This window comes from Leuresthes tenuis, unplaced genomic scaffold, assembly GCF_036924035.1.
Source record: "Leuresthes tenuis unplaced genomic scaffold, fLeuTen1.0.hap1 SCAF_5, whole genome shotgun sequence".
Classification (NCBI taxonomy): Eukaryota; Metazoa; Chordata; class Actinopteri; order Atheriniformes; family Atherinopsidae; genus Leuresthes; species Leuresthes tenuis.
Genome location: NW_027325359.1, coordinates 28,121,041 through 28,136,284, shown reverse-complemented (window position 1 = coordinate 28,136,284; position 15,244 = coordinate 28,121,041). Strand labels below are relative to the sequence as shown.

Genomic DNA, 15,244 nt, shown 5'->3' with positions numbered 1-15,244 from the left:
ACTGGTTTTTGGAATTGCACCTAAATGTGGTCAATTCAGACTTTATTCCCGGCTCCACCTTCTGACTCCTCAAACAACGGAAACACAGCAGCAGACTCCCGTGGAGACTGCCTGCAACACACAACTTTATCTATAAAAGACAGCACAATGTCATCATGTCAGGGACAAACAGAAACACAGCTTTAATTGCAATTGTTTCTTTAACCTTTTACAGTTTTCTGTAATACATGCCTCTTTCAAAACAACATAGATACAGTTTTCCAAAAATGCATCTGAGATGGCACTGTTATCATGTCAAACTGCACCTGCAGTGCTGCAGCTGGACAGATGTGGGGACATTTTTGGCAGTAGTGTTGCCTGCTTGGATGAAATCACTGTGGGCAACTTGAGGAATATACTGTAAGAACACAGTCGTTGTAAAAACGTCAGGTGATCTTTGAAGGTGTTTGTGTGCTCCAGTGTGTTTTTTGGAAAGTGTGCCTTTATTGGGGATGGAGCTCAGACTTACTACAATATAGATTCATACATATCTTACATATCATCTGGAGTTTAGACATCCATAATAATGATACAAGGATCAAGAGTCAGAGCCATAATTATACGCAATAGCAATATTAATAACACTTATTGATATAGTCTAAAAGCTACATTTAATGTTTTTACTTTTCTCTCTTAAAAAAAACCCATTCTGTTTTATTCATATAGGGAAATTTCTTTAGTCTGTTTTTCTGTTTATTTCATTAAACAGGTAACTTAAATATTTACAATGATTACTTTACAGCCATTGGCCCAGCCCATCAAAGATATAATGCTCCTTTTAGTTGTTTTGGAGTATCAGAGGAGGGAGGGATGCAAGAGGAATGATCCCAGTGAAAGGAGGTGGGAGTAGGATGTAGATGCCCCTGGTCCCAGAGAGGGGCTCAGACTGCCAGGTTTCAGGAGGGTTTCATGCAATATGTCAGGAGTAAAGAGATGGAAAACCTCACTCTGTTGAGGCCTGCAGGTTCTCCAACCTCGAGCCGGGGAAATGTGCACTGATTCCCCTGCCCTGTGCTGCCGGGGCGTACTCGCGTGCTGTCCGTCACATGTTACTGGGAGGATATACTGTCCCCTGTTTCTGGGACATTGAAGTGTGTGTCTCTGTTTGGTTTGCTTCCCTCCTTTCCCCCTGACCCCTACATAACTAGCAGCTGTCCCAGCACCATCCTGAACTGCTGTGTGCACCCAGCCAGCTCCCTCACCCTCTCAGTCATCTCTCTGGCTGCTCCAGGGGAAGGATACTGAAGTGCTGCTGTCTTCGTACAGATTACAATGTCTTTGAGTTTTTCACACAGGTTGTTGCTGTTCTGGGCCACCCGGGCCCTCACGTCAGGACACTTGGCCTGGCGTGACAGCGTGTCGCCTATGAACACCAGCTTGTGTGCGCTAAGGATGACAAATTTGCTGTGTGCCACAAATATCTTTGGTGGCTGGTTGGAGTTTACAGCAGTAAAGAAGGCATCGATGGCATTGGTTACCGTGGTGATGTTCTGCTCGCATTGCTCGTGGTAGAAAAGAAGGAGTTGTCGGTCACCATGGCACAGCTTGGAGGAAGCAGGATCTCCAGCACTGTTCTTGGCCAGCTGGTTGGCCAGAGGGTGGTTTGGAGAAGGGACCCAGCCTGTCATGTCATTGTTGATTGGCTGGCTGACTTCCTGCTCGAGCCGTTCAAACTGTTTAATCTTGACAAGGAAGAGAATTCAGAGGACAATCAAAATCAACCAATACATATAAATCATTAGCCAATTAGTCCATCATTTAAAAAATAGGTACAAATTAAGACAATCAATTATGTGTTTTTATTTACCAAACAAAATGTTCTCCAGTTCCATCTTTTTAGATGCTAACATTTACAACTTTCTACAACCCTATACTGAAAGACTTTGGGGCAGACTAAACAGGAGAGGGAGCAGTGGGCTGGGATACGCACATTTTCCACTGTTATTAACGATTTACTGAGTAAATAATTAAGCAATTCCTGAAAAATCAATGGAGTTGGTATTCATATAGTTCACAAATCAAACTTAAATTCTGAGACACATTAATAAAACACTCCTGGTTGTTTTGGTCAGGCAGTTACTACAATATAATTTGTAATGTCTAACAGCTCTTGATAATAAGTACTGAATAAAGGCAAGAGTGTAATTTCTCGAGGAGATGGAAGCGTGTGTCCACCCCACTGTTTAAAAATCTTTGTTTAACCCTCTGCTATCACTTAAGTGTCCTCTGGAAGTTAAGCTTCCAAAGTCCAGACTATTAACCAAAGAAAAGGCAACAGAGAAAGAAGACTTTCTATTTTTCTTCTCATCATTAACAGTAATGTCATGATGTTTTTTTTTTTGTCTTTTTCAGGTGAATTGTGTCCTTGTTAATAATTAACATCAGAAATTAAATTAACACGTGAGTGACCTACTTATCACCAACCAATGAAGCATTTGACAACAGGACAACCAGGGAAAAAGCTAATGTACTGGTACAAAGAGAAAAGTATACGTGCAAACACACGGAAGTGAACATGCATAGCTGTCAAGATTCTCTGAACAGTGACTGGTGTGTATAATGTGCTCCAATAGGGTTTATCAATGCGGCACAATCTATTTAAGAAAAAAGAACAGTGAGGATAATTACATAACAACACTGTATAATCACTTTACAAAGAACACCAGCAATAACTGGTGTTTATCATCTCTGCTGAATATTTTCTTGTGTATGTATTATTCTTCCTCTAGGCTTAAGTGACCATGTCATTTTTCTTTCAGTCAAACTGAGAGAAGAACAAATAACAAGCAGAACAAAACAGGGAAGCCTAGAGAACACACACACACACACACACAGATACCTGTTGCTGTTCCAGTTGTGTCTTGTTGTGTCTGATAATGTTGCCTTTCTCCAGCAGCTGTCTTTGGTTCTTCTCAAACTCTTCCTTTCCCTGACAGATCAACACACAGTAGTTACACTTCCAGCACACACCTTCATAACTTATGTAAAACAAGTCTGTTTGTGCATCATTTGTGGTAACATGAGTAATTCACAGCTATGGTCTCATAGTAGTGGTGATAAATAGGACCTCTTCCTGTTTCCTTTCATACCTTCCCTGGCTGTGCTGACAGACATACAGACTTGAGAGATTTTAAAGCAGATCGACTCAGTTTGCATGACTAGGACAGGTGTGTGTGTGAGAAAGAGTGACTGTCTAAGGGCCATCCTCATCCGCAGTTCATCTTGTTTTTTGTAATACACCATACATGCTGTTTTTCAGACTTGAATACGTACACACAGACATACAATATCATACCAATTAATAAAATGACTCAATAAGATCTCCTATATAAATAAGTTCTACTTAAGAGTAAATCAAAATCGGTCCAGGTACATGTCTCGTTGACATTGATGAGCCCAAAACTTAAGAGATCAAAGGAATAACACTGGTCACATGTCAATGACTTTGACATATCACAGAGAAAGTGAACAGTCAGTCTTTGCAGTCCACATTCACTGTTCACTGGCTTCATGTAACACAGTCATTTGTGTTGCAGTGAGCGTTTACATGTTGTGTGATTGTGTGTGTACCTGTAAATGTACGTAGTCATAGTCTTCCATCCAGCCTTCCTCTGTGGTCTCATACGGCCTGTCCACACCTTCCTCTTCCTCTGCAGCTGTGAACTTTGGGGGAGAGGGGAGGGGCCGGGACTGAATATGCACTTTTTCCCCACCCTGGTAGCTTCCACTTCCTGATCCTGTTACTTGACTGCTGAGCTCCCCTGGGATTGGAGGAAGAGGCAGCTGTTGTTGCTGCCGGTTGGTCCTTTTGAAAAGCAGCGAAGCGTTACCATGGAGAAAAGAGGCAAGTTGCTTGGCATCATCAGGGATGCCTCTCGCAGTCATAATTAGTCGATCTAAGTCATCCCCTCCTGGTGGTGGAGTTGAGAGTGCTGTGTGTGACCAAGAAATGCTGTCTAATCCCTGACTGTGTCGAATCAAACTCTGAAAGACTTCCTCCATCTTTCCCACCTGACGGCCCAGTTTGGTTTGCAGTGAACGGTCCGTGGCCTGCGCAGCATTCGCAACAGCACCCCGAGCGAATTCTAGAAAGTCTCGAACAGTGGCACGCACCCGGTCAGCAGCCTGATGAATGGCAGGCAGATTCCCCTCCAGCTGAGCAGGGCCTCTCCAGTTGCCTGTGATGAATGACATCATAAGGGAAACGCTGGACTCCACAGCTTGCTGGAGGCGAGACAGGCGCTCCATGGCCTGATCAAGGTCCAAGATGAGGGGTTTCCCGGGAATGGAGCCAGGACCAGAAACCGAGCAAGTGTCACGGACAGGGACCATGTCTAGTGATGAAGAAGAGTGGTTACTCCGTGTGCTTCCTGTGCTTGAAGCAGACAGCCGCTTGAAAGACATGGCGAGCTCCTCACTGGTAGACTGAGCATCCCGTACAACCTGCAAAACACATTAATGCATGAAATAATGCAGAGACTCAGGCAGAGCAAACAGCAAACAGGCCGAAGATAACGTGTTCATCAGGATCATGATGAAGAAACAGGCAGTAAAACTCTAAAGGACAGAAGGTGGAACATTAACATTACTGCAGCCTTCTTGTTTCACAGCAAACTGCAGATTAATGCTGGAGGAATAAACTTGAGACTCGTCTATGGTCCCACTGAGAACAAACCGACCCACACAGCAATCATTCAAGAAATTATGTCAGACACATATGCCGTAATGCTGAGAGCTATATGACATATAAATAAAGTATTTTTCTATTCTATTCTATTTCTATATGACACGGAGTTACTGATTCAAACGGTGGACTTGGTAATGACAGCTGGATCAGCTGAAGGAGATGGATGAGATGAGGCATGTTACCACAGGGCAGAGTGTCGTGCATATTGTTTTTGAACCACTGGATTCTTTTTTAAGCAGGTAAAAGTATTTCAATCTTATTACTGAAACAATATTTGTAACCATGGTGACTGTGCACCATAAAGATGGTGATTGTTACAGTTTAAGACTTGTCAGGAAACAGAATAAAACAAATGCACAAAGATCATTAGCCTTACTTTAATAAAACTAGACTTTTCTCTATAATGGGGGCACAGAGATGAAACTGATCTCACACATCCTGGCTGGTTATATGATTAACGAACTTGGTACTAAAAACGTGACAGCAGCCCCCTGGCTGTCTTACCTGTGGTGGGACATCGTAGATGTACTGTTCTCCCCTCTCTCCTCCTCTCTCCTCTCTTTCTCGTGGGAAGTCGTAGACATCCTGGGTGGGGTGACCCCCTGGACGCAGGTTGGCTGGGATGTCATAGATCTCCTGGAGGGCCTGGCTGACTGCACCTCCATCTCCTTGATGATGCTTGTCAGTCAGGATAGGGGGCGGGACATCATATACATCTTCTGGAATTGGTGGCTCATCGTCATCATCACTGACATTGTTGTGCAGGTACTGGCCAGAAGGGACAGGGACTTGGGGTTTTATTTTGGCAAAGTGAGGTGGTACATCATAGGTCTCCTCTCTGACTGGGTAAGCATCAGGAACATCTTTGCTGACAGATGGGGGGAAGTCATAAACCTTAAGAGAGAGAGGGAGAGACATATTTTCACAAATGGTGAATGTGGGATGGTGGCTTATTTTCAGTAGGCTTTTCAATCACGTTTTAGCTAGGCTCAAGATGATAAACTCATGGAAAGATTTATATACGGTGGTACATACATTTTATATATACACTATATTACCAAACGTATTCACTCAACCATCCAAATAATTAAATGCAGGTTTTCCAGTCACATTCATGGGCGCAGGTGTATAAATTCAAGAACCTCAGCATGCAGACTGCTTCTACACATATCTGTGAAAGAATGGGTCGCTCTCAGGAGCTCAGTAAATTCCAGCGTGGTACCGTGAAATTTCCTCACTACTAAATATTCCACAGTCAGCTGTCAGTGGTGTTATAACAAAGTGGAAGCGATTGGGAACGACAGCAACTCAGCCACAAAGTGGTTGGCCACGTAAAATGACAGAGTGGGGTCAGTGGATGCTGAGGCGCAGAGTGGGCAGAGGTCACCAACTTTCTGCAGAGTCAATCGCTACAGACCTCCAAACTTCATGTGGCCTTCAGATTAGCTCAAGAACAGTGCGTAGAGAGCTTCATAGAATGGGTTTCCATGGCCGAGCAGCTGCATCCAAGCCATACATCACCAAGTGCGATGCAAAGCGTCGGGTGCAGAGGTGTAAAGCACGCCGCCACTGAACTCTAGAGCAGTGGAGACGCGTTCTCTGGAGTGAGAAATCACGCTTCTCCATCTGGCAATCTGATGGAGGAGTCTGGGTTTGGCGGTTTCCAAGGGAACGGTACTTGTCTGACTGCATTGTGCCAAGTGTAAAGTTTGGTGGAGGGGGGATTATGGTGTGGGGTTGTTCTTCAGGAGCTGGGCAGGGCACCTTAGTTCCGGTGAAAGGAACTCCAAATGCTTTAGCATACCAAGAGATTTTGGACCATTTCATGCTCCCAACTTTGTGGAAACAGTTTGGGGACGGTCCCTTCTTGCTCCAACATGACTGTGCACCAGTGCACAAAACAAGATCCATAAAGACACGGTTGAGCCAGTTTGGTGAGGAAGAACTTGACTGGCCTGCACAGAGTCCTGACCTCAACCTGATAGAACACCTTTGGGATGAATTAGAGCAGAGACTGTGAGCCAGGCCTTCTGTCCAACATCAGTGTCTGACCTCACAAATGAGCTTCTGGAAGAATGATCAAAGATTCCCATAAACACACTCCTAAACCTTGTGGAAAGCTTGTCCAGAAGAGTCGAAGCTGTTATAGCTGCAAAGGGTGGGCCGACGTCATATTAAACCCTATGGATTAAGAATGGGATGTCACTGAAGTTCATATGCGTGTAAAGAACATGAGCAAATACTTTTGGCAATATAGTGTATATATATATATATATATATATATGTGTGTGTGTGTGTGTGTGTGTGTGTGCAGCAGACAGCCTATACTTTACTTTATGCAGTATCTAAAACCGGTTTTACCACTCTGTGCATCAGTAGAAATAAAGATTTGTGACCTTTCTGACTTCTATAGAGAACAGAGTGTTGGGGTATGAATGGACTGGCCCTTGGTAACAAACACTGACAAACTAGTATGTCTGCAAGAGGAAATAAATAGCTCTGGGAAGTATAACTCTGAATGGTGACCACAGAGCGACAGCTACTAAAGTGACTGCACAGTTAAACAAACATCTTGCAACCCACTTTCCTCCAAAATAGTATATCAAGAACTTATAAAAATGCCATACCTCTTCTTTTCAATATTACTGAACAGTGTAACACATAAAATGGTGCAAAAACCATGAGAGGTGGACAATGGACCAGTGGAAGAGTGTAATCTTCTCTGACAAATCATGTTAATGCTTGAAGTAAGTGGGATGCCAAAATCAGCCTTTAATCTCGGTTGCCTGAAGCCAACTGTCAGGTGCTTCTATGATGGTTTCAGTAGCTATATTATAGAAGTCCCTCAGTGCTTTACATTGCATGATGGGGTCACTTTTAAGCATTTGTCAATTTTGGGAGATCAACTGTTTCCCCGGGGTGGTGCTATATTCTACGATAATAATCACCAATGCACAGATTCACAGAAGTGGCATGAAGAGCAGAGAAGTGATGTCAAACACTTGGACTGGCCTCTCAGTCACTAGATCTTAAAATCATCTCCAGTGTGTTTTGGAGCAGCAGATAAGGAATAGCTTCCCCTCTTCATATTTTCTGAAAGAGTTTAATCAGATTCTGCTTGAAGAATGGATTTAAATTCTTCTAACCACTGTCCACAACTTCTTTGACTCTACCCCTTGAAATACTGAAATGTGTATTGCTGGCAACCCATTAAATGATAAAATTATAAATGAACATGATGTTTCAATTATTCTGTCCAACCTTTGCATATATATTTTGTACATTTCATTTTAAGTTAGCAGACAAACTAACAAAAATACTTTGATCAAGAGTGAATATCTGAATAACTACTGGATCAACTGAATTCCATTTTTATATGTGGCAGACATGCAGCCGCCAGCAAGCAGACATTTGTCGTGCAGAGAAAGATATCTTACTGTGTGATGACAAGTGGTCATGAAATGCCATTCAGACATTCATGACCCACTTTTGGAGGCTCCTGTATTTTCTGGTAAGTGCATATTTGCAACAATTCACATTCTAGGGAAAGTGGGGTAAAATAAGCCAATGGATAAGTTGACCTATTCCCTCTAAATTGACAACCATGCACGTTTTACTGTTTATTTTGGAAGCACCCATCATTTCTATCAGACTGTATACATGTATAATTTCTTTAAAAACTGACAAAGAAAGAAATCATTTGAACAGACTGCAAGAAAGAAGTAATAATTCCCATTTCACTGCAGCCTTGATGAATGGAACGTTGAACTGTCACTTGCACTGTTATTAAAGCTGTGGTTGCTGTTACGGTCAAGGTGAATAAAAGTTTTATATCATGACGATCAATGTTAATCTGTGCATCAGTTTTTGATTTAGTCTTAGACTCATTACCTGACAACATGTGTTAGTTTCAGTTATATTGTCTTTTCATTCAACCTAGTATTTATCCAGTTTTATTCAACAATCTTTCAGTTTTATGACTATCGTCTGTCTACTTTTGTTTAACTATCTGTGAAACTGATTTAATAATCTGTTTTTGTTTTACAAAGGGGCAAGTTATCTCATGCATTTTTCTCATGGGTTTGACTAAGACTCCGTTCGATGGTCAGTTTACCCCCAATCACTGCAACTTATCCACTGACCGAGGTCAACTTGTCCCTAACTTGGCCATATCTTAAAAACTCGAATTATTATTATTCAAATTGATAAGAGGCTTTGTTTCACTTCTGCCTATTTTTCTCTTATGCTGAGGACCACATTAGTAAAAAAGAATGCTCATCTTACCCTGCTCTACTTATGGATAACCTAGGACGTATAATATGCAATGCATTTATTAAATATATACATAAAACATAACTTTCAACAATGAAGCAGTTGCAAAAACAATGTTTTATAACAAATCCAAAGCCTTACAGTCTGCTGTGGGTTCTTGTCTGAGCTTGTGGGGGTGTCATATATATCTTGACCACCTGAGGGGCCCTTCACCACCATGGGAGGAGTGTCGTACACCTAAACATAGAGGAAGACAGACATGAAAATGTGTTTTTACTCACAACAGACTCAACCTACACAAAACTGGGAAGAGGACAAAATAAGCTATAAGAGGGAGCAAAGGAAGGTAACCACAGAAAAAGATAAGAGACCAGAAGAGAGTAAATGTAAATAAAATGTAAATGTACTTTATTTATACAGCCCTTTACAACAATCCATTTCGGTGTACCAAAGTGCTTTACAGCAGATAATAAATAAAGAAAACAATAAGTAAAAAAACAATAAAAGAAATGTAAAAGCAATAAAATACAACAAAATTGAATAAGATAAGATAAAAGTGTCATCAAAAGGCTCGGTCACCTCAGTGCTTGTATTTTGTATTTGTTGACCTCAGAGCTCTACCAGGATTACGGATAGTTAAAAGCTCAGATAAATACGATGGGGCGAGGGTTAAGAGCTTTAAGAACAATCATTAAAAGTTTAAAATCAATTCTATAAAGGACAGGAAGCCAATGAAGGGAGTTAAGAACAGGAGGGATATGCATACGTCTGTTAGTGTTGGTTAAAAGACGGGCAGCAGCATTTTGCACAAGTTGAAGGTGACTGAGAGAAGTCTGGGAGATGCCGACATAAAGTGCATTGCAGTAGTCTAACCTTGAACTTATCAGGGCATGGATGGCTTTCTCAGGATCGTGACGGCTTGAAAACATTTAACTTTAGCCAGGAGACACAACTGGAAAAAACTAGTCCTGACAACATTGTTAATTTGTTTGTCAAACCTCAGATGACTGTCAAAGGTCACTCCCAGATTTCTGACGGTTGAACTGAGCTTTGAAGACAAGGTGCTTAAGTCAGCTGTCACAGTATCCTCGAACACAATACATTCAGTTTTATCATCATTTAAATTTCTTCCAGTGGACTTGTCTCAGCATTTCCCTGAAGCTGAACCTCATTCTAATGTTTTTGTATTTGCATGTAATATTTTTCAAAGACATGAGAGCATCATGAGAGCTGGAGGGTGTAGGTTAAAAAGTGATAATGGATACCAAGGAAAGACATTTCAGTCAAATTGCCTGATGACAGATCTAAATTATTGCGCTGGCTCAAATGCTAGTTGGTAACCATGGCAACAGAGACTCAAAGTTATTTCACAGTTTATTTATCTCAACAGGCAAGACAGACAAAAACATGAGTGATATCATTCATTTTAACTTATTTGGTGAATTTGATAACGTTGAAGTCTGGAAGTCTAATAATGGACATCTCGTTGGGCATTATCCCTTACATATTTCCATGCCTCTTTCCACTAGGACCACAATTATGCTTTGCCTACTTCCCCCACTGTTCTAAAGGCCAGTCTTAGAGAAGGTCTTGTTAGAGTGGAGGGTCTGGAGTGGGAGAAGGGGAAAAGCATGCTCCGGGAGCGAAGGGCGAAGAAAATGTGCACGCTCTTCCCGAGGATCTGAGGGAGGAAAAACCTCATAAATGAAGAGCTGAAAGACAGGCTTGAATGCTACTTGGGTAAAATGGAAATACTAAGTTGAATATTTTATATAAGTTCTTTAAATAAAGATCTGAATACACCTGATCTTTTCTGGGTTCTTTTCGTTTTATCTATGTCTGTCTGTCTGTCTGACGTTTAACAAACAAACCACGCGGAAGTTTTACAGCTTTACAACTGAGTGATTTATGATCATTTTTATTGTGTAGAAACATCATTCCGCTATAGATGTAATGTAGGAGCAAGTGGCACTGTTCCAAGATGACCGCCCTGTAGGCACGCCCCTCTAGTGAGCAGCAGCAGTCAGTGCGGCGTTTATGTATATATGTCCAGAGTGGTGTAAAAAGAGAGTGGCGACACTCCCATAGACTTCTATAGAAAGAAAGAAATGCGGAATAATAATAATAAGCCTGCAAGGCACTAATCTCTGCAGTCAGCCTTGAAGGTAGCTGATTGAATAATGACATGCAATATGAAATCATCATTATCCCAATAATTAGCCTGCAAGGCACTAATTTCTCCAGTCACTCTTGAAAGTAGCTAACGGAATACTGAAAAAATATGCCTTTTGTATCAACAAACTAGCTAAGCTAACGTTAGCAGTAACTTGCAATTAAAAATTTCAAGCAGCTCAACTAACCACTTTATTTACAAAAATACTGTATAGTCATCGTGCTCGATGAATGCTGCGTGAGCAGATTGATTGTGCTGTAGCTCGCGATCTGATTGGTTGTTGTTGGGCGCTTGTGCAGCCTCCGACGCTGAGCAGCCTGACCAAACTTCCGGGTCACGTAAACCCGACCAATTAAATATTAAAATAAGATTCTGTCCTGGTGCCTGTTTTTCCATTTCGTATTTTTGATCTGAGCCTAAAAGTGAAATATTAAAAAACAGGCTTTTTTTTTCGTATTTGGTGTTATAATGAAAAACAAAATAACCAGTAAATTTTTCATTAATTGATTTTTGATTGGCAATTGAAAATGGAAAGAACGAATGATAACCTGATTTAAGTTTTTTTTTTCAATAATCATATTCTTGTCCAAAATGGAAAAAAAAAACAGATAACGAAAGCTCGGTTTCTATTTTAGTTTTCTCATCCGAGACAATTACCATGACCCGGAAGTTATGCTGGATCAGCATGATGAAAACATGCACAATCCAGGTGAAGTCTGGAATTTCATTGATTCAGCGTGCACGAACCTGAGGGTTGCAGGCCACGTAGCAAGATGAATGTGTTAGAGATGCCTATAAACTCAGTGTCACAAAGATGTCTCTCTTTTAATCTGCTTCATCCATTTGAATTATTAACAGGCTTTAATATAAAACCTGTCGAGTCATGTATTTGCTATTACAGAAGCACAAACTGAATGCTGTTCGTTGCATTGCCATGGAAACATCGAACTTTTGATGATGATGAAAATATGTTTTGATAGCGGGGATTCTGATCTTTCAAGTGTTTTTTTTAAATATTTTATTTAATTTTGAAAATAGACTGAATGAATGATACCCAGATGTGTTGTACATGTGATGAGGGGTGGCTTTGACCCAGCTGGTAGAGTAGTTGTCTTCCAACTGGAAGGTTGGTGGTTTAATCCCCAGTGTGTTCACATGCCAAAGTGTCTTTGAACAAGACACTGAATCCCACACTGTTCCTGATAAGTTCACCCGTGAGCGACTGCAGAGAAAAGCAATGCATAATGTATGTGGAGTACATATTTATGAATGACCGCCTAAACATAAATCGCAACTTTCTTCTCAGTTTGACCCTTAAAACCAAGTCTGCATGAAGTAAGGTTGATGTCCCAACAGACAAAACAATGATGATAGTACATAACAACAATAACTTTTTAGTAATGGAGAAACGGAGTTTTGGAGTTTAATCTCATGGTCTCTGGACTGTATTTTAGTACACACAACAGAACACGTGCATCTACAGGTAATGCAGCTTTCGCTGCTCTATACAATACTTTACTACTAAGAATGGTAGTAATGTATTGGCTTCAATTGGACTGCATATTTGAAGTGCCTTGAGATGACATTGTTGGGATTTGGCGCTTTATAAGTAAATCTGAATGGAATCAAATGGCTAAAATAACTTTTCACACTGTATGATTTCTGTTATCTAAGGTAGCAGGCAACATATCATGCATCAGGTTGTCACTGCATCAAAAGATTACATGTGATGATCAATGAATATGAATCATCCTGAGAAATGGTAATAAGATAGATAAGGAATTGGAGTAATCACACTGACAGGAACCCATTCAGTCCAGATTACTCCAACTCACACAGAGCTGTCTGACCTGTGTGCTGTATTGCTGGCGGGTGGGTGGCACATCGTATATGTCCTGCTGAGTAGGAGGCTGATGTCTGGGCGGGACGTCATACTCCTCCTGGTCTGCTTTCACTGTGTCGTACACATAAATCTGTCCAACACGAGTCGGAACTATCACCTTGACAAAGAAGCCCAGAAACAGGAAAGGCAGGTTAGAAACAAGAAAAAGTATCAACAGGATCTATGATTACACAACAAAAATCAGACTGAGGGTCAGAGGATGGATGGAACACTACCAGATACATTTTATATTGATATTAACAGCTGGAGAAAAGGTACATATACACACACACACATATATATATATATATATATATACAGTAAACAGGTTAAAGACCAAACTCCTTATTTCTTATGACACCCAAAAACTTATTGAGAATGCATTCATGTGACAGTGGCAGCCTACAGGCCTGCGGTTAAAAACTAAGTCTCTGCGGCCTCTTTCATCAGACAGAGGGGGAAGAGAAACTTTTTTTTTTTTTTTCATTTTTGAATGAAAGTATATTGTGTTGACAGCGAATGAACAGAGACTAAAGGTTGCTCACTTTCATTCCGACATGGCGCTGACACAGTCACACACAGGGCCAATAAAAACAGAGCAGGGCTCCAGTGGCAGATGTCGTGAGAACTGGGCTGCCCTATTGTGTGCCTGTTTAAACTCTGTGTTAAATGGTTTAAGTGCAAAGTCAACTGGTTAGTCTGGGAAACCACAACCCAAAAAACCTAACCCACTTAGTGTCCTTACATCATCCTGTCCTCACCAAACAAACTGCAGCAAAAAGACAGCCACATGCTGACCACCACAACTGCAGCCTGAGTCTCTTTCATTTACGATTTTGGCCACTAATTTGCTGCATTATTGACAAAGGTAAAAGGTACATTTCTAACTAAAAATATTGTGCACGCTATGAACACCACATATTCGCTCTTTTGGGGAAAATTTTGAGGGAATAAATACAAAAATGTTTGTTGTGAGCTAGTGGTTGAAGACACAAATGCCTTCAAAATAATTAATAACCATAAAATTACAAGTTTGATGATTGTGCTTTTTTTTTTCCACAGGAAACTGTGACCTCCTCTATCACTGAACTAGAAACTGCTAAGAGAAAGCTGATTTCCTTCTCAGCTGAGTAGACAACATAGTTTTCCTCTTAAGTTCCATGAAGCTGGATCAGCTCCAGTCCTAATTAATGGACACTCCCAGAGCTCCCCGGCTGTCAGAGGTGTGTTGTGACACAGGCATACACAGATAATAAAATCATCTATTTAACATGTGTGTAACACAAACTGATTTTACTTTACTTTACTTTACAGGAGTTATAGTAAGAACTAATTCCTAAACAGTGGTAGGTCTTTGCTTTGCATGTATATTCATTCAATCATTCATGTAATTCTCTCTGTGTGTGTCTCTCTCTCTCACACACACACAGTCAAACAGTCTGTTCCTCACTGTCAAAAGGTTTCCATTGGTATTGACAACACTTGGTTTGTAGCCAGATGATGCTGTCTCTCTTTCTCTCGCTCATGTACACACACACACACACACACTACTAGCCTAATAAATAGCCAATGTTATTGATCACTTGTCTGTTTGAACCCTAAAGAATAGAAACACATCTACACACTAATGCTAAGTGGATGTGTGTGTGTGTGTGTGTGTGTGTGTGTGTGTGTGTGTGTGTGTGTGTAAGGTCCAGCAGTACTAATTGTCTGCTGAGTCTTTTAATCCCATTCAGAGATTAAAGACATGGATCAGTTGTCACCCAGACAGAAACATCCTACTCCCTGTGTGTGTGTAAAAGTGTGTGTGTGTGTGTCAATATTTTTTTAATCTCATTTGGTTCCCTTACAGGATCTTCAATGTGCTACAGCTAACATACATTTGTCGTGTTCCACAGTGTATGCTGTGCCTTTGGTTGCACCTACAGCACTCAGTTAGAGAAGCTAACCAATCAGCTGGGGCTGCCCCTGATTAAAAGGTTCCCGGTCAATCAGCAGTTACATTTTACAGAAAATATTTGTTTCACTTTTATAATAAATAATATATTCATGGTTTCCCACACCATTTGAGCTGCGCTCAGTGGGTTTACATGATGAGATTAACTTGATTATAGCTATAGTTTGGTTATGCTCCTTATCTGAGAGTAATTATCCTTGAATATATGGCGGTGAATTAATCGAATCACTGGCA

General features: G+C 40.9%; 1 protein-coding gene across 2 annotated transcripts in view; it reads right to left on the bottom strand.

Moving 5' to 3' along the window:
- Positions 1-158: 158 nt before the first annotated feature.
- Positions 159-15,244, bottom strand: part of bcar1 (BCAR1 scaffold protein, Cas family member) — a 66,279-nt gene continuing 51,193 nt past the window's right edge. For both annotated transcript variants that reach the window (XM_072386551.1, XM_072386550.1), the window contains exons 3-8: positions 13,022-13,171; positions 9,140-9,235; positions 5,231-5,620; positions 3,610-4,482; positions 2,879-2,968; positions 159-1,721 (exon numbers count right to left, since the gene is read on the bottom strand). In XM_072386551.1, coding sequence (XP_072242652.1) covers positions 1,176-1,721; positions 2,879-2,968; positions 3,610-4,482; positions 5,231-5,620; positions 9,140-9,235; positions 13,022-13,171 — 2,145 coding nt within the window. In that variant the 3' untranslated portion in view covers positions 159-1,175. The remainder of the gene's footprint in view (positions 1,722-2,878; positions 2,969-3,609; positions 4,483-5,230; positions 5,621-9,139; positions 9,236-13,021; positions 13,172-15,244) is intronic.